This window comes from Mus caroli, unplaced genomic scaffold (genome assembly GCF_978045245.1).
Source record: "Mus caroli unplaced genomic scaffold, Mus_caroli_1 scaffold_9, whole genome shotgun sequence".
Taxonomy (NCBI): Eukaryota; Metazoa; Chordata; class Mammalia; order Rodentia; family Muridae; genus Mus; species Mus caroli.
Genome location: NW_028227264.1, coordinates 60,479,208 through 60,502,369, shown reverse-complemented (window position 1 = coordinate 60,502,369; position 23,162 = coordinate 60,479,208). Strand labels below are relative to the sequence as shown.

General features: G+C 49.9%; 1 protein-coding gene across 4 annotated transcripts in view; it reads left to right on the top strand.

The window, feature by feature from the left end:
- Hk1 (hexokinase 1) overlaps positions 1-23,162 on the top strand; it is a 108,625-nt gene that overhangs the window by 74,701 nt on the left and 10,762 nt on the right. For all 4 annotated transcript variants that reach the window (XM_085842838.1, XM_085842837.1, XM_085842836.1 and 1 more), the window contains 11 exons: positions 2,959-3,078; positions 6,507-6,602; positions 7,145-7,244; positions 7,354-7,537; positions 10,672-10,827; positions 12,798-13,031; positions 16,592-16,896; positions 18,392-18,540; positions 18,865-18,984; positions 21,394-21,489; positions 22,143-22,242. In XM_085842838.1, the coding sequence (XP_085698964.1) occupies positions 2,959-3,078; positions 6,507-6,602; positions 7,145-7,244; positions 7,354-7,537; positions 10,672-10,827; positions 12,798-13,031; positions 16,592-16,896; positions 18,392-18,540; positions 18,865-18,984; positions 21,394-21,489; positions 22,143-22,242 (1,660 nt within the window). The remainder of the gene's footprint in view (positions 1-2,958; positions 3,079-6,506; positions 6,603-7,144; positions 7,245-7,353; positions 7,538-10,671; positions 10,828-12,797; positions 13,032-16,591; positions 16,897-18,391; positions 18,541-18,864; positions 18,985-21,393; positions 21,490-22,142; positions 22,243-23,162) is intronic.

Here is a 23,162-nt window from a genome sequence, read left to right as displayed (position 1 = left end):
GCTCGCTGACCAACCTCTTCCACAGTGACCCAGGTCCTCATGTTACCCACGGAGCTGCTCAAGACTCATAGCCCATAAACAACGAAGTCTTAAGGGCCTGGATTTTATGGGACCCTCACCCTCTGTGATGTGTGGGTGTTTAAAAGTGGATCCTAAACCTGTCTCCTGAAATACTGTTAAACGTAAAGATGAAATGATGCTATCCGTGTTCATCCTGCAGCCCCTCCCCCTTCTCAGTCTCTCTCTCTCTCTCTCTCTCTCTCTCTCTCTCTCTCCCTTCTCCACCACATGGTATCTCAAGTGTCCCCTACAATTTTAAACTTTATGGTTTCAGAAGCTGCATGCAACACTGTTAAAACAGGGATTGAGTGACCAGGGAGACAGCTCAGCAGGAAATGGGCACAAACATGACGACCAGAGTTCAAATCCTTACACTCACATAAAAAGCTAGCTGGCTGTGGCTGCCCATATGGTTGTAACCCCAATACTGTCAGATAACGGAGACAGGGGGATGACCTGAGCTTGCTGGTCACCAGCCAGCTCCAGATTCAGTGAGAAGCCTTGTCTCTGGGTAGTAAAGCGGAGAGCGATAGAGGGGAACACTTGATATTTTCCTCTGGCCTCGTTTATGAGCACTGATACACATGTGCATGTCCACCTTATGTACATCACACACACACACACACACCTCACTTAGGTTTGAAGATTTTAAATACTACTTAAAGTTTGTTTTTTTTTGGGGGGGGGGTTCTTTCGGTCATTATTTGCCCTGCTAGTCAGAGGGAGTGAGTCTGTGTGTGGTGTGTGTGTGTGTGTGTGTGTGTAGGCGCACACATGCCACAGCGTGCAAATGTGGAGGTCAGAGGACAACCAACTTGTGAGAGTTGGGTCTCCCCTTCCACTGTGTGGGTCCCAAGCGTTGGACTCAAGGCTGTCAGGCTCGGTGGGAAGCACTTAAGCCGCTCAGCCATCTCATTTGGCCCTAAAGTGTTTCCTTTGTTACTGATTTATTTATTTTAGCTCAGGCTGGCCTGGAACTTGCTCTATAGTCCTGTCTGGCCTCAACCGCATTATCCTGCTCTTGCCTTCAGAGTGTGAGATTATATGCGTGGGTCATTACATCTAGCTTCTGTGTCCATTCGAAAATAATGAGTATGTTGTCCCAAAGGTGATGAGGATTCATTCATTCATCCATTCATTCATTCATCCATTCATTCATTCATTCATTTTTGTGGTACTGGGTATTGAATCCCAGGCATTGAGGATGTTAGACAAGCACTCCACCACTGAGCTACAAACCAAGCTCATTTCTTACATCTTATTTTAGAAGACAGGGCCTCTCTAAGATGCCCAGGCTGGCCTGGAACTCACTGTAGCTCAGGCTAGCCTGGAACTTTTGAACCTCCTCCCCCAGCCTCTCGAGTGCTAAGACTGTAGGTTTGTATATAAGTACTCCCCAGGGCCTGCTCAGCCGCTACGGGAAGATGTGTTTGGCTCAGTTTCAGGTGCTGGCTATGGGTTCCTGGCGTGGCCGGATTGTTGCAGCCAGCCATTTCAGGCGCCACACCCTGCCCTTCCTGTGTGGCCGCTCTCCCTTCCTTCTGCTCACTTACAGCAGGAGTGCCCGGAGCCCGAGCTGCAGATGGCATAGAAGGCTCAGGGACTGACTTAGTAATGGATTTGTATCAGTCTCAAGTAGGTCACAGGAAGCTTAGCCTGGTTTCTCCAGGGAGGGTGGTCACGTGTCCCTTCAGTCAGAGATACTGCTGCAGCGTAGCCTGAGTAGTTGTGACTCAGGCCCAAGGCGCCCAAGTGGGAATAGACTGGGTGTCCCCCTCCCCACCCCAACTCCAGCAGTGAGTCAGGTCCCCTCTAAAGCTGGCTCAACGTGACTATGGCTTGGCACTTTGGCACCGTCCTCCTCTGTCTGTGTTTTAGAAGGCATGAGACTGTCCTCATTGTACATGCAGAATCCAGGGAGCCCGGCTTCTGTGTTTTTTCCAGTGGATTCTTACAGTGTGTGTATACCTCACGAGTCAGAGCCAGCAAGCTCGCAATGCTGGAAGTACACCGTGGGATATTCATAGCATGGCATATTCATGCAGTACAGTGTTGAACACGGACTGTCCTTAAAGACACGGGGGTGATGACTCATAACAGACAGCAGAGAGCACAGCCAGCTCCATTTCCACTTAACACCCACGAGTGTTCGAAATCACGGTGCCAGGACTGACCCCAGATCCGTGAAGGTAGCATCTGGGATTTTCTTGCTGTTATCTAAGACAGGGGTTTTCACTCTGTAGCCCAGCTTGGCCTTGAGCTCAGGGCAATCCACCTGCCTCAGACTCCCAAGTGCAGGGAATTCTAGCCATGAGCCGATGTGTCTAGCCTCGGCTCATGTCTAGACTGCCACGTGGATTTTGATAGTGTTATACTTCTTTTGGGGTTTGTTCCTGGGGGACCAGACAAGGGTGTTGTAGTTAGACGGGTGCCGTATCATGAGCCTGGAGCCCCGCTTGTACTTTGTGATGTGGGTATTGACAGGTGCAGAACCATGTGACCTCTACACCTCGGATCTGTGAATTTTTAGGGGGTGTTCATCTTTCCTTCAGTAGGTGAAGCAAAGCACAGTGCTTTGGTGGTCCAGCCATGGAGCTGCCCGAGGATTTCCTAGGATTTCCTGGGTGATGGCCTGGGAATGGCTGGGTCACTCCTCCTGGATAGCTGAGAGATGGCCAAGGTGTCATGGAAAACTCTCTGCCGACTCTCTGAGTTTCTGAGTTTCCCTCCATGCCTGCCTGACCCGTGCTGTGACCTCTGAGGGTTCGGTTCCTTTGGAGGGCTGGAGGTGTCCCGTGAGAGCTTGGACTAGCTGCCACACGTGCACAGCGTGATCCAAAGTGAGGGCACCCTCCTCCATCCCCAACCCGACGTCCCTCCCTCCTCTGTACCTTCTAGCTTTTTGATCACGTCGCTGAATGCCTCGGAGACTTCATGGAGAAAAGGAAGATCAAGGACAAGAAATTACCCGTGGGATTCACGTTTTCCTTCCCGTGCCGACAATCCAAAATAGACGAGGTATGGAGGCCTTGGGGAGGGTTGGCTTCGGAAGACGCGCTCCCGTTTCCCCTCACTCATGGGTGACCCCCTGCCTCCTAGTTTTGGGATCGTTTGTCAAAGTGAACCTGAGGTTGCGGTGCCACGTTTCTTCTTCCCCTTCCGTTCTTCTCTCACCCCCACCCCCTGACCTCTTCTGAGACAGGGTCTGATTGTAGCCCAGGATACCCTCTGGGTGGTAGCCTAGGATGACTTTGAACTCAATGCCCCTCCTCCCTTTACCTTCACAGCGCTGGGATTACAGATGTGTGCATGGGACAAGCACTCAGCTGGCTGAGCTGTGTCCCTAGCCTATCCCTTTGCTATTTTTTTTTCTTTCTATTGCTTTAGCTGATGGTGTATTTTTAGAGCCCAGTTCCTTGTAGCCCCCAGGTAGAAGGAGCCATTGATGAAGCTCTCATAAATGAGCAAGGAAAGGGAGGTAGACGAAGCCTAACGGCTGTGGGAGAAGTGGGGACATTCTTCACTGGGGTTGAGGTGCGTGTTTACCTAGAAGCCACAGGGCGACCTGGAGTCTGGGCAGGTGCCGCCGTACCTCAGGAATCAGGCTGTCTTCTGCCTCAAGAGAAGCCTAGGGGTGGTTCCCTTGCTGAGTTCCCCGGTGGCTGACGAGTCACCCCATCTTTCTCATTTGCCATGTTGCTCATCCGTGGGTCTGTTTAGCAAGGATGAGTTCAGCTGCGCCATGTGGTGCACCTGTGTCTCAGAGAGTGGCAAAGCTGTGGAATAAATAAATACAGAGTGTTCCTTTTCTGTATGGAGGGACAGAACCCCCGACACACACACACACTCATACTGCACCCCCACCCCCGCCACACACACCTGTGGATAAACAAACCCCAGGAATACTAATAGTAAACACTGAGGGTCCTGCCAGCCCCAGGTTGTGCCTTCATATGCACTTCACAGCTAACGCACAAGCTGATAAGAGTCCCACTTCCAGATGGAGAGACTGAGGCTGTCTTGCCGCCCAGGAGACAGCAGGGCATGTGTTAGTTAGCACACTCATCCTCTTTCCTGCAGGACCTTTGTTGATAGGGTCCACGCTGCCGCCGCTGCTGCTGCCTCCCTTGATGCTGTTGGCCGCACGTTTGCTTGACTTGCGGAATCAGCAGGAAGGGTTTGGAGAGCCCAGTAAATCAAGCCCCTCATTTTTAGGATGGAGAGCAGAGGCCTCCATGGGATGACAGATTATTCATGATAGAACCTGGCCGGAGCACCGATCCAGGTCTCACCTCACATGTTAGGCTCCCTCCTTTGAGTACCTTTAAGGTGTTTCTGTCTCAGACTTTCTCCTTCGGGAACTTGGGTAGTCCCAGCTAGACGCCCGAGATATCCAGCAGTTAGATACCTTCAAGATGTTCAGGTGAGTTGGTCCTCTAGAGTGCCTCATGCAGCGCTTCCTGAATGCCTGCCATTGTATTACGGTAGTGTGGGAGAAAGGTCCCAAGTCCCCAGAAGATACCTAAAACTGTAGATCATGCTGAACTGTGTATTTTATGTTTTTTCCTATATATTCACACCCCTGATAAAGTGTAATTAGTACATGATTCTGAAAGTCAAGGCTTCAGGTAGCCCGGGCTTGGGGAGAAGCTGGTCACCACGCACGTCCTTCACCTTCAGGATGGGATGATGGGATTCTACACTGGACTCTGTCTTAGTTAGGGTTTTACTGCTGTGAACAGACACCATGACCACAGCAACTCTTGTAAAGACAACATTTAATTGGGGCTGGCTTACAGGTTCAGAGGTTAAATCCATTATCATCAAGGAGGGAGCATGGCAGCATCCAGGCAAGCATGGTGCAGAATACTGGCTTCTAGTCAGCTAGGAGGAGGGTCTTAAAGCCCACACCCACAGCGACACACCTACTTCAACAGGGCCACACCTTCTAATAGTGAGTGCCACTCCCTAAGCCAAGCTCATACAAACCATCACATACATTAAGCACAATAAGAGATCAATAACCATACCTAACGGTGGATCAATTCTAACTGTTTACTATTGTAAGAGTTACATGAAGATATGTTCTGAAAATACCAAAGTGCTGGGCTGGGAAGTGACTTCATTCACTGCTTGCACAAAGATCTCCGGCACTAAGTAACCCGGGTATGATGGCGCACACTTATAAGCCCAACATAGCCATAACCCAGTACACGGGAGGTGGAGGCAGGAGAATCAAACTCAAGGGCATCCTCAGCTACATAACAAGTTCAAAGCCAAAGTTAGACACTCGAGACCATGTCTCAAAGTCACTCACTCTTCGAGACGTGGCAGATGATCTAGGATCCTAGATGGCGGCTAAGTGAGCAACAAGTGACAAGTGTTTAATTGGCACTGGGCCAGGCCCTGAGGGATATGCATGGCCTGGCCTCCGGAAAGCAGTCTTTGAAGGGAGAGGGTATGGCAGAAGGCACATCCTCCTGTAGACAGGAGCCTACTGGGTGGAACAAATTTGGAGTGACTCTTACCAACTGGGAACCCCTCCATGGAAGGGTTCAAAGCTGGGACCCCCCCATTGCCCGATTCTAGACCAACTCCACTATTCTCCGTGTATAATATGCCCTTCAGTGGAATGAGATAGCCCCCCACCAGAAAGTGGACAGAAGCCTAGAGAAAGGACTGGCCACCCAAGTCCCTGTTCTTCCCACAATACCACGTTTGATTGTCTCGCTGGGGGACGGAGGTGAAGAAAGCAATGTCCAGGGACATTCCCAAAGCTGGCCTTAATCACAGTTGCTCCAGAGCAAAGAAGGATCGCAGACTCAACAAGGGTTCACCCCCCTCCTGAGCAGTGTGTACATCTCTCAGAGTGAGGCCAGGGCCCTCATCTTTGTATTAACCCTCCGGAGACTGACAGGGCCTGACATCCATCATCCCCAACCTGCTGTGTCTATGGCAACTTCCCGACTGAGAAAAGAGCAAGCCAAGTGCAACTGTTTGTCATCTTTTTTTTTTTTTAAAGGCCATGTGTAAGACCAAAGTAATATAAAATGTCATGTCCAATCTAAGTCCCGGCCTCTGCACCATCCCCCAGGGATTTAGGCTTGTCAGCATCTCTCCTTGGCTGCTCTCCCAGAGGACTGGGGTTCAATTCCCAGCACCCACATGACAACTCACAACTGACTGGAACTCCAGTTCCAGGGGTGCGATCCTACATTCTCACACGGACGTATACATGCAGGCAAAACCACCAATGAACATAAAAAATAATAAATCATCAAAAGGAAAACTTGCCTCAGGGAAACCCTTTAAGTGGATAGACAGACAGACAGACAGATCCGGCTCTATCTCCATTGTGACCTGGTAAAGGCCATTTGTTACTGAGGGTGTCTGCTTTGTCCCTACATTCACTGCCTTCAATTTCACTTTTCCATTTTCCTTCTCAGGCTGTACTGATCACGTGGACAAAGCGGTTCAAAGCCAGTGGCGTGGAAGGGGCGGATGTGGTCAAGCTGCTGAATAAAGCCATTAAGAAGCGAGGGGTAATTTCTCTTGGGCTGTGCATAGTCCGGTATTGGGAGGAATCTCCATCTTAAAATGGTTTAAGGGTCATGTTGTCAGGTGTGAGGGGCACGGAGTGCTTAATACCCTAGCAGGGAACAAGAATCCTATCCCAGGGAGAAGGTCAGATGTGAGCTCTCCGAAGTGCCATCAAAAGATATCTAGTCTGCAGCAGAGACCATCCCTGTGGTCTTAGAGCTGCCTTCTGCATGCACCAGGGGGAATTAGAGGGAGGAGCCGCCTTGCGCATGCGCATGTGATTCTTAGACGCTCCTTTGGAAGCTTGCCCAGGAATGTAGCTCCATGAGTAAAATCCACTCCCTGAAGAATCCTAAGCCAGATAATTAAGGGGACCTTGCCGTTTCCATAATGTAATCACTGCTGTCTAATCCAATTAATTGAGTCCTGGCCTCAGTGAAGCCACCCATCAGCATGGTTGTGTGAGAATTGGAGCATGCCTGGTTGGGATTTCCGCGCTCATGTGGGAGCTGATGGTGACGTTCTCTTCCTTATCGGTTCCCAGGACTATGATGCTAACATTGTAGCTGTGGTGAATGACACGGTGGGGACCATGATGACCTGCGGCTACGATGACCAACAGTGTGAAGTCGGCCTGATCATTGGTAGGGTGTCCAGCCACCCGGTTTAACCCCGAGCTTCTTGCTTTGCTCAGCCCGTCAGGTGCCCTTCCTTGCCTCGTGGGGTCACAGCTTCCCACATTGTCTCTCCCAGGCACAGGCACCAATGCTTGCTACATGGAGGAACTGCGACACATCGACCTGGTGGAAGGCGATGAGGGGAGGATGTGTATTAACACGGAATGGGGAGCCTTTGGGGACGATGGGTCCCTGGAAGACATCCGAACTGAGTTTGACAGAGAGTTAGACCGGGGATCCCTCAACCCTGGGAAACAGCTGTGAGTTAACTTTAATTTCTGGCTACATTTCTGATTCAGGAGGCATTGAGCAAAAGACTGGGCTAGAAAACCAGGTAGCCACAAACCCTGTCACCCATCAGTTCCCCCTCCCCCACACACTTGGGTGGAACCCAGGGCCTCAGCAGTGCTAGGCAAATACTCTACCACTGAGCCACATCTCCAGCCTTTAAAATGCTTTTATTTTGAAACAAGAGTCTTACTAAGTCGCTTAGGTTGGTCTTGAACTTACACTCCTTCAGACTTTACCTCCTGGGTAGCTGAGATAACAGGCCTGCGCTACCCTAAGATGCCTTAGCGTGTAAAGGCTCTTAGTGTGTAAGCCCAGCAACTCTGGAACCCACATTAAGGTAGCAGGAGAGAACCAAGACTTTTGTTTTCTGAGACACATGCACAATAATAATAGTAGTAGTAGTAGTAGTAACAGCATAACGATAATAATAAGGTTTTTTAAAATTTAGGGATGAGCTATGGCTATGTGGTCAAGTGCACTGACTGCTCTTCCAGAGGACCTGGTTTTGATTCCCAACACTCACATAGCAGCTCAAAACCATCCACAGCTCTACTTCCAGGGTGTCTGACTCCATTTTCTGACCTCCACAGGCACTAAGCACACACTTAGTACACAGATAAACAGTCAGGCAAAAACCCCATAAATGTACATTAATATAATAATTAAAGCTCCTAAATAACATTTTTTTCTGCTTAATCACCATTCGATTGGGATGTAGCTCCGTTGGCAGAGCTACCTGCCAGGCATGTCCGAGGCTCCGTCCCTCGCATGGGTACAGTGATACAGGATTCTGTATTCCCATCATCAGTAGGTGTTAGGAGAGGGTCAGAAGTTCAAGGTCATCCTGTGCTCTATAGCATGTTCAAGGACAGCCTAGGCTGTGTGAGACCTCATCTCAAATGCATAAATGAATAGCTTAGGAACCACCAGACGGAGGCAAATGTCTTAACCACTCAGTAGCCAGATTTCATGGTCACGTGTCCTCTGTAGAACCTTGAAAGAAAGGCCCTGTCTTACTGTCATCCAGATGAGAAGATTCTAGGGCAGTGGTAAGAGAAGTGATGTGAGCCAGGCAGCCAGGCCCTGCTTGCCTTCTGCCAGCTTGGGGCTTCCAGCCTAGACTTCACAGGGCGCCTACGACAGGAGCCTGAGCAGTAGCCGAACAGCCAGGCCACAGACGATGCTTTCCTGCCAGGGAGCCTCCACTCTCTGGATCTGGGTGAGCGAGCCTGCCTGGGCCAGTCAGGAACAGGAACAATAAAAGCTGTGTTTGAAAGCAAGCTTGAGCTGTGCTGACAGGCCAGGGCTGGACGCTTGGGAGCCCAGTAGCATCTTTGGCTTGCTGGATGGCTCTGCCTGGAACACGTTGTTTTGCTGTGTCACTGCCAGCTCTGGGAGTGCCAGCTAACCAGCCACCCTCAAGAGGAGGCCTCTGGTCTACCTTGCTTAGAGGTTCCTCAGAGCGGGACCTGAAAGTCCCTGATCAGCCATACTCTACATCTGACTCAACTATGACATTAGGCCCCAGGAGCCCCTGGACTGCGTCTTCCGCCTGGCATGGGTTAATCTCCATCCACAGGCTCCCCTCCAGTGTTTGGATCTAGAGAGGTGGCTTCAGATATGGAGTCACACCCCAGACCACATTCACTGTGCTATTGGCCCATCCCTGAATTCATTCAGAGCACAGTGTGTGTGTCTCTGTGTGTGTGTGTGTGTGTGTGTGTGTGTGTGTGTGTGTGTGAGCTGATTGGTTTTCATTTACTCAGATCCTACCCCTGGCATGAGGGTGAAGCTGGAGATGCAGCAGAGTTGGCCCAGCGTCTGCCTAGCACACACGCAGCTCTGAGTTGAAACCCCAGTACTGTAGAAGCCAGGCCTCGTAGCACACACCTCTAATCCCAGCCCTCAGAAAGCAGAGACAGGAGAATCAGAGATTCATGGTCATTCATCCTCTGCTCTGTGTCAGATTTAAGAGCAGCCGGGCTTTGTGGGAATTTGTCTCAGAAAAGAAAGAAAAAAAAAAATCCACAAAACCCAAACCCCATCAGACGTAGAGACAAGTTGATCGTATTAGCTCTGACCTAGTTACCAGCTCCAGATCTCATCTCCTGCACCCCTGCAGTGAAGCTCTAGAGCTCCAGAGCTGAAGGGACTGAGATTCGAACCCAGATCCACTGTTGTTGTTCTTCCCTGAGTGGGAGATTTGACCTCTCTGAGCTGCCGCTTCCTCAGGAAAGAATGATCTCTGCCGATGGCGGGCCAATGCACTGAGGCCCTTACCTCCTGACACCTCTCATCTCTGTCTTCATCACCTCTGGCTTCACCATCATCAGCCACCAAGGCCGTGCCCCACACTTGTACAGGGACTGGAGAGATGGCTCAGCAGCTAAGAGTTTACACTGACTGCATTTACAGAGGTCCTGAGTTCAGGTCCCAGAACCCACGTCAGGCAGCTTGCAACCATTCTTCGTGGTCACATATGCTCTGGCGCACAGACAATGCACAAGACATAATTAATTATTTCTAAATATTTATCTTAGTCAAAAAAAACCCCAAATATACAAATATCCCCTTTCCCCCATAGAGAACAGCTTTGCCCGTCTTCCAAAAGAAGGCATTTCCCTCCTGTGAGCTGCATAGTTCCTGGCTACCTCTATCCCTCCATTCCTGATGGGTCTATGATGAACAGATAGGAATGACAGCTCTGTGTCATTCAGTCTTGTGGCACATGCCTTTAATCCCAGCACTTGGGAGGCAAACGCAGGTGGATTTCTGAGTTCGAGGCTAGCCTGATCTACATACAGAGTGAGTTCCAGGACAACCAGGGCTACACAGAGAAACCCTGTCTAACAAACAAACAAACAAACAAAGAGATGACCCTTTACACTTGTCACCCCTAATCTAACTCCTAACATTTCCAGGCAGCCTTCCTTGCATGTTCCTGCCCTTCAGTGTCCTCCTGGGTGGCCGCTCTGTTCAGACCGTGGAGACTGGGAGCTTGAGAGACAGACACAGCGGGGGGGGGGGGGGGGCGGCGGCTCTGTTCTTCTGCTGTCCCCTCCTTGGATGCTGACACTGATTCTTGTGGCATTGGCTCCTGCAGGTTCGAGAAGATGGTGAGCGGCATGTACATGGGAGAGCTGGTCCGGCTGATCCTGGTGAAGATGGCCAAGGAAAGTCTCTTATTTGAAGGGCGCATTACTCCAGAGCTGCTCACGAGGGGCAAGTTCACCACTAGCGACGTAGCCGCCATTGAAACGTAGGTACCATCCAGGGCCTTGGAAGGAAGGCAGGGGCCTGTTACCTCTTGAGATTTAAACCCAGGGGTTAGGGGAGGGGAGGTTTCTTCTCCTCATGTGCCAGGCCGCCTGGGCCCTTCAGGCCCTCAGATGACCACTCCAGCTGGTCTCCCTGCCCACACTTTCTGGTACAGTCATTAAGAACAGCCTAGGGCTCTAAAGAAATGGCCTAGCACATTCAGCCCCCAGCATGCACATGGTAGCTCACAATAATCTGTCTTTATTTCCAGGGGATCGACACTCTCCCCTGGCCGCAGGTGGTACCAGGCATATATGAGGCGCACACAAGACACCCATAGGTATAAAAAGAAAAAAGAGTTAAAAAGAAAAGGGTTTAGCACAAGAGCTTTATGGATAATTTTGTGTGGTTTCAAAAACAGTCCCCTCTGTCACCCTCACACACCATACATAAATACACACACACACAGCACACTACACATGCATCACACATACGCACATCACACACACACACACCCTGGGTAAAAGCTGGGTCCAGGCAGCGGATGACTCCAGTGTCGAACAAGGGTCTGACCAAACCTGGGCCTGGATTCTTAGAATTCCCTCTTTGTATCATGGCCTTTCCCAAACTGTGTTCTAGGAAACCTAGAAGAGTCTAGTCAATGACTGGATGCTTCTATGGGAAATACTAGTTTATAATATTCATTAATTAGAACGCTAATTAATGTGATTAACCCATCATTCCCCAAAACTTCTTTTGAACCCCAAACCTCTCCCACCTTCCACGTGTTCTCTGAAAATCTTTGAGAAAAATACAAGTTTGAGAAACACTGGTTCATAAAGTCAGAGTTCAGGCAGCATCCTGCCCTCTGCCCTCTGGCATCTCATAGGATGCTCAGGAGCCACCATCTCGACTCTGAGAGGTGCACAGCAATGCAGTCTATATGAGCCCCGTGCTGCGGGTGGCAGCTGTGTCCCAGTGGGCTCTAGTCCTGCTTCTGGAGGCTTCCCACAGCCGTGGAAGGCCATCAGCAGAGACAGAAAGCCGTGAGACTGCTCTGTGCCACCAGTCCCCACATGCGTCGACCGCCAGTGTGCCCTCTGGTCCTGGGTATTTACCTCCGGCTGGCGGAGCTTCATTCACTTAGGCTCTGACAGTCATATGCACAGCCATCTCTGTGGCTAAAGAGGTTGCTGAGTGGGTGAGGGCTTTTCCCCGATTTATTCTCTGCCCACGCTGCATGTTGGAGTTTGTTATCGGGTCATTCTCCTTCGGTCCCGAGATTCCGTGTGTGTGTGTGTGTGTGTGTGTGTGTGTGTGTGTGTGTGTGCTGTAACTTAACTTTACAGTCATTGGCGAAGTCAGGAAAGTGCCTGCCTTCTTCATCTTGGCCTGTTTCTGCCACTGGGTCTTTGGTTACTGAGAACTACAATGCCAAAGGGGTAGGGGACAGACAGAGATGGACAGACAGACAAACAGACAGGAGAAAGATTTTAAAGACTAACCATGTATAAGAACAACAGAACCATACAATACCTCTGAATGAAACCAACAAAAGATACACAAGACTCATAGGCAGAAAATTAGAATTTTACAGACAACATTGGTACGTTTGTGTAAGCAACTCGGAACGCTCCATGGGGGGAGGTTCCCCTCATGTTATGTTAATTATCCCCCAGGTAAAAAAACCAGCTCTTTCTCCACCTGCTCACAGGCCACGCATGCAGTCTCCCCTTTCCAAGGACTGGCATGAGGTACCCGGCCTGGTAGTGTTTTCCACCAGCCAGATATTTCTCCTGCAAGAGCCCCACCTCAGAGTGGGGGCTCATCTCTTCACAGAGCTGCACCCACACCAGGCCGTGCCATGGGTTCTGCCTTCCCCAGCTTTGCTTCCCAATTCTGGCGCTCTCCACAGCCTGCCGTGAGCTTGAACTCTTAAATTTTGATATCTTACTCTCACCCACCTCCCAGGGATAAGGAAGGCGTTCAAAATGCCAAGGAAATCTTGACCCGCCTGGGAGTGGAGCCATCTCACGATGACTGTGTATCGGTCCAGCACGTATGCACAATCGTGTCCTTCCGATCAGCCAACCTGGTGGCTGCCACGCTCGGTGCCATCTTGAACCGCCTGCGGGACAATAAGGGCACGCCCAGGCTGCGGACCACAGTTGGCGTAGACGGTTCTCTCTACAAGATGCACCCACAGTGAGTCCTCCCTGCATTAATCCCCCCATCTGAGGCCAAGGCCCCTCTCCGGAAGGCAGACTTGCATGCTCAGGGTATGGTTTGGGAAGATAAGACACAGCCTGGTTCTGGGAAACAAGGCTAAGAGTTGCTCATCTTGGACGCCTCACCCCCGGTGCCTTCTCACATGTTGCTTTTGCAGTCCGCTTTGGTCTCTTATCTCCTAAGGTGAGATAGAAGTTTCTTCAGACAGGAACATGAGGTGTAGTGTCTCTACAGCTAGTCTGCATTGCATCCGTTTACCCTGTTAGACTGGAACTTGGTCATAGGAATTCTGCATTTTTTTTTTGGTGGTTGTTAATTGTTGTTGCTGTTGTTGTTGTTGTTGAGACATTGTCTGATGTAGCCCAGGCTGGCCCCAAACCTGCTGTATAGCAGAGGTTGGCTTTGAACTCCTGATCTTCTGGCCTCTGCCTCCAGGTGTGTGCTGCCATGACCAGTCGCATCCATTGTTTCAAAAGCTTCCAATATTAATCCGTCAGCCTCAGACACTGCTGCTTCAAATGGGCCCATGTCTGCTCTTGCCGTCTGAGAGCCAGAGATAGCGTCATCATGAGGGGTCTTTACAGACTGGGACAGGCTTCTCTACTGAGATGCCTTCCTTTTTTTTTTTTTTTTTTTTCCCAGACAGGGTTTCTCTGTATAGCCCTGGCTGTCCTGAACTCACTTTGTAGACCAGGCTGGCCTCAAACTCAGAAATCCGCCTGCCTCTGCCTCCTGAGTGATGAGCTGCCTTCTTGCTTGCTCACGGTGCTGGCCCTTCCAAGCTTCAGAAAGTCTTCCTGGTGTGAGTGGAAGACCGAAGCTCGTATCTGCAGAGTCTCAGCCTTCACACTGGGACACTTGCACAAATACATGCATTGAAGTAGTTCCTGGATGCCAAGGGGCTAGCAGTAGGCTAGTGGGTGATGCCAGCTTCCAAGTTCACAGTTTTGTGTGTGTGTGTATGAGTGTATAATATGTATATATATATATGATATTATTTATATATATTAAATATATACATATATATATTTAAAAGATACTTGAAAGAGAAAATGAACCATTCCTTTCTTTGTCCTTCCCCTTTCCTTTTGGTCCCCTTAAGAAGCAAAGTCTCATTATGTTGGCCAAGCTGTCCCTGAAACTTGTAGGCTTCAAGTAATCCTTTTGCCTCAGCTGTCGAGTAGCTGGGACCACGGGTCTGTGCAACTGCATGCAGCTTTTTCTGTGGAATTCTTGGCTAATATTTTTTCCCAATAAGAAAGCCTAAAGGTGTATAATATCATATTAAAACTTTGTTAGGACTGAGCATGGTGGCCCATTCCTTTAACCTCAACACTTGTAAGGCAGAGGCAGGTCAATCCTTGTGGGTTTGAGGCCAGCCTGGTGTAACTAGTGAGGCCCTTGTCTAAAAAAACCAAGCAAAACAAAACATCTTTAGGCAGTAAATCAAATACACACTGCACCAGATCGATCACCATAGTGGGTCTTCAGGATACAGTCTGGTGGTGTTAAGGTCATCCATGCTCCAAAACGACTTCTGTTTGCACCTTCACCTTCTTTTAAGAACTTATTATTTTACGTGAATTAGTGTTTTTGCCTACACACTTGTCTGTTGAATCTCCTGGAACCGTAGTTACAGGTGGTTGCTGGGAATTGAACTCAGGACCTCTGGAAGAACAGCGTGTGCTCTTAACCACTGAGCCATCTCTCTAGCGCCCACACCTTCACATTTTAAAGAGTAACTCTGACCCGGGGTGACTGCTCAGTCAGGAAAGTGCAGGTTATACAAGTTGGAACACGGGATGCACTTCCCTAGAACTCAAGACAAGTGTAACAGCGTGCACCTGTAATCCCGGGAGGGGGAGGGTAGACATGGGAGTATCCCTGGGGCCTGCTGGCCAGCAAGTCTAGCCTGTTGGGGAGCCCTAGATTCAGGAGAGACCCTATCTTTAAAAATAAGGTGTGGCGCGATTAAGAAAGATGCCTGATATTAACCCCTGTCCTCCACGCCTGTGCTCACACGTGAGCTCATATATGTATACCTTACTCATGTGCACCCATCCAGGAGCTTGCGCATGCTCAAAAACAAAGAATAACTCGGAACAGGTGTTTCCTCATTTCAGAATTACTAGAAACTCGAGGCCATTTTCAAGAGTTTCAGAAAGAATAAAAGTCGTTCTTAACCCGTCCCTTGGAGGCAGTGACTGTTGGTGTTTTGGGGAAATGGCTTTTCCTGTTTTCTTTGGCCTGTGGCCATCCATACTGTAGACCACAGGCTCTGTGTCTCACGCTGGCCTAAGCTTTTCTTCTAGAGAAGGGAAAGAGCCAAATGAAAAACAAACAAACAAACAAAAAAGCCAAATAAACAAAACCACACAAGAAGGGTTAGTGAGCCTGGCTCCTTCATTCCTGTGTGGAATTCCTCACTAAACCCATTCATTTCCCAGCCTCACCCTCAGCCAGACTCTGGTCTTCCTGGAGTCCAAGGTCAGTACTGGCTCAAGGTCACTTGCCTCAGCATTCGCCCTTGTCCTTGGGTCTGACTCTGAAGTGCTTGCCTTTGGCCCCTGTGGTACAGGGCTGTGATATAGCCTTGACAGACCCCCTTTTTGATCATTTGAAGCAAAGTCTCTCTCTCTCTCTCTCTCTCTCTCTTTTAATTGGTTATTTTATCTATTTACATTTCAGATGTTGTCCCCCCTTCCCCTCCGCAAACACCCCCCCATCCCATCTCCCCTCCCCTTGAGCAAAGTCTTGCTATGTAGCTCCAGTTGGCTTAGAACTGACTCTGCAGCCCAGGTTGGTCTGGAGTTAGCAAGTGATTCTGCCTCACACAAAGATGGTTTGGGCCCTCAATTTTTTTTTTTTTTTGTAGATAATAATCATAAAATAATGAGCTCCTTTTTTTAATTTTTATTTTATTTTATTAGATATTTTCTTTATTTACATTTCAAATGCTATCCCGAAAGTTCCCTATACCCTCCCCTACTCACCCACTCCCACTTCTTGGCCCTGGTGTTCCCCTGTACTGGGGCATATAAAGTTTGCATGACCAAGGGGCCTCTCTTCCCATTGATGGCCAGCTAGGCCATCTTCTGCTACATATGCAGCTACAGACACCAGCTCTGGGGGTACTGGTTAGTTTATATTGTTGTTCTACCTATAGGGTTGCAGATCCCTTTAGCTCCTTGGTTACTTTCTCTAGCTCCTCCATTGGGGGCCCTGTGTTCCATCCAATAGCTGACTGTGAGCATCCACTTCTGTATTTGCCAGGCACTGGCATAGCCTCATACGAGATGGCTATATCAGGGACCCTTCCTCTCTTTTTTTGTTGTTATTGTTATAAGCAGTTTTAGATTTTTTTTTTTTTTTTTGTATTTCATGCATCGTTTCTATGGCATGTACATAGAGGCTGCATAAGCAAAGAGCAGTAGCAGAATGGAATCAAAGCGTTCTGATAGGAGAGTTCGAACCTGGCCCTAGCAGGTAGCCTGGTCCAGCCCTTGTGGCTCACCCACTGCCACCTTCTCCCTCAGGTATTCCCGGCGGTTCCACAAGACCCTGAGGCGCCTGGTGCCTGACTCGGATGTCCGGTTCCTCCTCTCAGAGAGTGGCAGCGGCAAGGGAGCCGCCATGGTGACCGCTGTGGCCTACCGCCTGGCCGAGCAGCACCGGCAGATTGAGGAAACCCTGTCCCACTTCCGCCTCAGCAAGCAGGCGCTGATGGAGGTGAAGAAGAAGCTGCGGTCAGAGATGGAAATGGGGCTGAGAAAGGAGACCCACAGCAGAGCTACGGTCAAAATGCTGCCTTCTTATGTCCGGAGCATCCCAGATGGGACTGGTGAGGGCTTGTTGGGGCTGCCACACCTCTATCCCAGGAAGAGGGAGGGGTAGAGATGGGGATGGGTAAGGGACATATTAGAACCCTCTTGAGGATGCTGTTGGATTGGCCATGTCTAGTTTTACAAGAGCTGGAATCTTACCCAACCCAGTGCAGTGTGGTGTGTGTGTGTGTGTGTGTGTGTGTGTGTGTGTGTGTGTGTGTTTTTGGGGGACTTAGAGCACTTCAGTTTTCCTAGTGGGACTTCCCAGGCTGGTGCTCTTTGTAAAACCGTGTTAGAAATGGAAAATGCGAAGTTTGCAGGCAGAACACACCTGCACTCTGAGCACTCAGGAGGCTCTAGAGTTGAAGGCCAGCCTCAGCTACATTGTGAGTTCGAGGCCAGCATGCGCTACATGAGACGAACCAACAGAAGAATTCACATGGTCCTCATCTTTTAAGTAGTGTCAGGGTATGTGTGACCTGGGGCTTCGCATTACCTGGGCTGGTCGGAGAAGCATCTGCGCCCCTCACTGAGCCTAGCTCCATGGTGACACTGAAGAGATTCTTAGGTGGAGCCTCAGAATACCAACTGTCTGGGATAGAAGATATACCTTCACCTTCATGAGCCGCTGCTTGGTGAGGCGGAAGTGGGCCAGGGATTTCTCAATTTTAGTGCTATAAACCAACCACTGTTCAGTGGGTCAGTGGGTCAGCTGTGTGATTCTGCTAATCCAGGCCAGGGTCTGCTGACCTCTGCTGGGGGTCAACTGAGAAGCCACCCTCAGTCTTTACAATATACCCGATATAGCTGGCCGTAGGTTTCCCACCCATGGGTCACTGTGCTCTGCTGCTGGACAGAAGCAGAATCTGGAGGCCGAGGCCAGGGCTGGCCCAGCTTTGCCTACGCCACTTCCCTTTGGGTTCCAGAATCCAAAAAGAAGAGAAGCGGGTTCTTCCATTGTCTTCAGTGACAAGAACCATAGGTCCAAACCGAATGGTGGTGCACACACCTTTAATCCCAGCACTGGGGAGGCAGGCAGAGGCAGAGGCAGGCAGATCTCTGAGTTTGAAGTCAGCTTGGTCAACAGAATGAGTTCCTGGGACAGCCACAGCTACACAGACCCTGTCTCAAAACAAAAACAATAGCAACGATAACAACAAAAACAACCATACACCCACATTGCAAAGAGGGAGGGGAGGCTGTGATCATTTTTAGATTCATACATTGGTACAAATTATGCATTTTTATATGAGGGTCACTAAAATGAAGATACTGTTGTCAGGCTTTTAAGTGACAGTGAAGTTCATTGTGCCTAGTGGTTCCCTTCTGGGGCCACCATTCTAATGCTAGCCCAGCTTGTGATTCAGAGCCTAGACCATGCTCTATACCACAGGGACCATTCACAGTCGTCTCTGTAATGCCGGAGGGGGGCAGACTGGGGGGGGGGGTTACTGGCCACTAAGATGCACGCAGCCGTTTGAGGCTTTTTCTCTGTGTTCTTCCTTGTGACAGAGCATGGTGACTTCCTGGCCTTGGATCTCGGAGGAACGAATTTCCGAGTCCTACTGGTAAAGATCCGTAGTGGGAAAAAGAGAACAGTGGAGATGCACAACAAGATCTACTCCATTCCCCTGGAAATCATGCAGGGCACCGGGGATGAGGTAAGGTGGGCCCGACGCATGCAGGCCTGTGCAGCCCACACCTGGCCAATGGCACTGGTGGTCATGAGATAACCTGTGTCTGCTACATAACATTGTAGCTGTGGCCCTGTGCCCCTAAAGCATCGGACCCTTTGAGCCCGTGATACTCCAGTGACTGGGGAGTTCCTAAAGAAAGGTGTGTGTGTGTGTGTGTGTGTGTGTCTGGGTGTGTCTGGGTGTGTCTGGGTGTGTCTGGGTGTGTCTGGGTGTGTGTGTCTATATGTGTACATGCTAAAAGTGTGAAACTAAAGAGAGCCTGGCCAATCCATCCCTTTTCTCTTCCAGCTGTTTGACCACATTGTCTCCTGCATCTCCGACTTCCTGGACTACATGGGGATCAAAGGCCCCCGGATGCCTCTGGGCTTCACCTTCTCGTTTCCCTGCAAGCAGACCAGCCTAGATTGCGTGAGTGTCTTTCCTGTGGACCTGACAGTGTTCAGTTCCTGTGGCTAGGGTTTCCTCCTACCTTGGGGGTATCCCTGGATGTCTGGGACAGCCTTACATGTCTCATGGGTCCCCCTCTCCAGAATGCCCCCTCTCCAGAACATCCCTAAAACTCTACTCTTGAGCCATTGTTTGGAAGAGGCTATCCTGATAGGTGGCAGCGGCAGTGCACACTGTTAATCCCAGCACTCAGGAGGCAGAGGCAGGCTGATTTCTGAGTTTGAAGCCAGCCTGGTCTACAGAGTGAGTTCTAGGACAGCCAGGGTTACACAGAGAAACTCTGTCTCAAGAAGCCAAGACAAACAAAAAAACTGGAGCCATGACTTTTGGGAACCCTTGGGGCCTCTGGACACAAAGCATAGCTCTCAGTATGGAGCTTTGCACGCATCTTAGGAGCTCGCCAGGCCTTTGCTTCTTTCCTTCCTCCTCAACCCCATTTTCCCTCCACTCCCTTATCCCAGGCCACCTTCCAACTTGCTCTGTAGCCACGGCCTTCTCTTCTGACACCACTGTGTCCTCCTCCACACCGGGGTTTTTGTGTACTGGGGAGTGGCACCCAGAGCTTTGCCCATGCTAGGCAAGCACTCTGCCAGCTAGCTACATCCTCAAGCCCTTGGCGGCTTTCCTTGTGGCTGCTAGTACAGCAAGGTGCTGGATGCCTATAGGCCCTGGGGCAGTGCCCTGTTAGAACAGACCTGCAGTAAATACTTGCTCAATCTATGGGATGAAAAGGGTCCCAGATGGGCGTGGCTCTCCCCCACCGCTGGAACTAAGGTGTGGGTGCAGGTGGAGGGTTTCTGTTAGGGTTCAACACAGGACAAGTCTCACTCTGTAGCTGTAGCTCCTCCCATACTTTTCTTCCACCCCCTACCCTGAACCTCCTGGGGGCTGGGCTTCGCCGCCCCCCCCTCCCCGTCCTCACCCTGATCCCTATATTTCTCAGTCCTTTTGGTTATACCAGGCTCCTTTTTTGGATGGTGACTCCTCTCTTGCTCTCCTTCCCTGTCTCTCTTCTTGGTCCTGCCTAAGTCAAACTGCCGTGTTTAGCCTGGGCTCCTTCGTCTGCCTGCTTTCTCCCAGTGTCTACAATAAAAATCGTCTCCACACTTTCGGAGCAGGCATATATCCTCCTCCTCTTATTTCTTATTTCTTTTTTTTTTCCATCCATTTACAATTTCTGTCCTTAGGGGTTTCCTATGGCAGTGCCAGAGTCAGAGGCACGTGCCAGCACTCTGCCACTGTGCGGGAAGGGCCAGGCCTGGGTGGGCATACTGTGTGCAGAGAGCGAGAAGGTGATGCTGAGTCACTGAGGGAGGAGCCAGCCTGTCTGGAAGATCTGCAGGCAGCCCTGTGTGGCGCAAGTGGAGACGCGGCCAGGGAGGGGCCCGAGGGGATGGTTTAAGAACTGATTGGCAGCCCCCGGAGAGCTAAGTAAGGTGGTGTCATCAGAAAAGCTCCAGCCTAAGGAGGTTGACTACAGCCATGAAAACAGGGATTGAATAATTCCAGACAAGCAACATCAAAAGGAGGGAAGTGTATGCACACGCACACGCACACGCACACGCACACACATACATGGACACAGAGACAGGGCACACAGACACATACATCTAACATCAGTTGACTCTCTCTAAACATTTTTTTTAAAGGCTGGGGCTTATGTTGCCCAGGCTGGGAATCTGTTACACAGATTCCTTGTGTGGCCAAGGATGGCCCATCATTTCTAATCCTCCTGCCTCTACCTCCCATGGGTTGGGATTCTGAGTGCCTACTATCACACCTGATTTGTGCAGTGCTGGAGATCAAAGCCAGGGCTCTGTGTTCTCTGGGCAAACCCTCTACCAACTGAGCTACATCTCTGCTCCTAAACTCTTGTTTATTGCAGGTCTGATGTTTTTGTTTTTGTTTTTTTTTTAATAAGGTCTCATTATATAGCTCAGGCTAGCCTTGAACTTAACTAAGTACCCCAGGCTGGTCTTGAACTAACAGATGATCTCTTGCTTCCGTCTCTCAAGTGCTGAGATTCCAGGTATGGGACATATGCACAAGCACACTTGTGGCATTTTTCCCCAGCAGTGTATAACTTCAGACCTGTGAAGCCTAAAGACTGCCTATAAAGTAACACTGTTACTGAATTTTTGCATTCCTTTAAATAAGCCAACCTTATGTGCCTCCATTTCTCCATCTGTGAAGTGGGTTTAGAAAGCAGATATCTGTGAAGATGGTGGGAGGGGGCCAGCCCACCGGATTCCACTCTTGCTTTACAGCCTCTGTGGTTATTGCCCGGGAGGTAGGGTGTCACATTCTCCTGACTGAAAAGTGACCTGAAGGTTACTCACCTAAACTCTTTGGGTGCCTTTCCTGTTTTAGGGAATCTTGATCACGTGGACAAAGGGATTCAAAGCCACCGACTGTGTGGGTCACGATGTAGCCACTTTACTGAGGGATGCTGTAAAAAGGAGAGAGGTAACTTAATCTTTTTAAAATAATTTTTACCTTGTGGGGGGGGTACAAAAATTAAGCTTGCTTTTTTTGTGAAGAATTGGAACACCACAGAAGCATGCGATTTGGAAGTGTCCCTGTCCCCACGCCCGCCCCAGTTACTGCCAGGCGGTCAAGTGACATTTGTCAGTTTGTATCATTAAGGGATGGTAATATGGGCTGGTGAGCTGGCTTGACAGCCTGCCACCAAGCCCGAGGGCCTGAGTTTAGTTCCTAGGACCCACGTGGTGTAGGGAGAGAATCCTTTGACCTACACATGTGTGCTGTAGGGTGGTATGTGTGTGTGTGTGTGTGTGCGCGTGCACATGTGAAAAGGATGGTACACCCAAAGAGAGGTAAAATCATGACTCATAGGAATGGAACGATGGAAAGTTCCTGAGAGCCCATACAGCCGGGAACTGCCAGGCATTTCAGAGTGCAAGCACCCGTCGGACATGGATGGCCCTGTTGGCTGGAATAAACTTATAGACAGTATTGCTATTCTGTGTCAAGTTATAGAACACAGTCAGGAAACCAACCCTGCTTCCCAGAAATGTCCAGTCCACAGCCTAGACTAGCAGGATTCAAGCCAGGCCCAGCTGACCCTTCCCTACATTCGTGTCCCCTTCTTTTCAAAGGAATTTGACCTGGATGTGGTGGCTGTGGTCAACGACACTGTGGGCACCATGATGACTTGTGCTTATGAAGAACCCACTTGTGAGATTGGACTCATCGTGGGTAAGTACCGTAAAAGGGTCTCTTCTCCAGGAAGTGGATGTTGGCGTTTCCTCTGTGGTACAAACCCAACAGTTCAGTCTTTAGTGGGGGAATGGTTGATCTGTGGGTACCATTTTTACCTCCTCTAGAATTCTGTATAGAGGCAGGCTACACCCCAGGATGCTACAAATCCGTTAGGATTGGACCGTCAGTCAGGAAGCTCTCTAGAAATGAGGCACAAAAAAGCTCATGTGTCCTGGGTAGATGGAGTGGGGTGCCTGGAACCAGACCATGCGCAAGAGCCTCAGGGCTGCAAACTCAAGGGCTAAAAAGGAAGTCGAGACCATCTCCACTCCTGACTGTGTTGTAGCTTGGAAGGGCCACTGTGCTCCTGGGAACCCTTCATCATCTGTAGCCACTGTCTAAGTGACTCCAACCCTGTAGGTTGTCGTCTTGTGAGGTCTACACCTCAAGAGGATTAAACTCTGTGTGTGTGTGCGTGTGTGTGCCTGCCACACAGTGCCTATGGAGGTCCAAGAGCAACCTTGGATGTTGGTCCTCACCTCCACCTGCTGATATAATAAAATAGCCTAACAGAAGCAACCTAGGGGAGAAAGGCTTTATTCTAGCTGCCAGTTCCAGGTTACGAATAGGCAAGAACTTGAGACAACTAGGCACATTATAGAGTAGAAAGAAAGGAATGTACAGATTTACTTGTGCTCAACTTGATTTCCACCCCCTCTTACCCAGTTAGGACCCTTGCCTAGGGGATGGTGCTGCCCACAGTGGGCTGGGTCTTCAACTCACATAAGATGCTCTTTCCACCCAATGCAGACAGTCCCTCATTGAGACTCTCTTCCCAGGGTGATTCTAGGTGGTGTCAGGTTGACAGTTCACGTTAACCACTGCACTCCCCAAACACTTTCTCAGTCACTAATGCC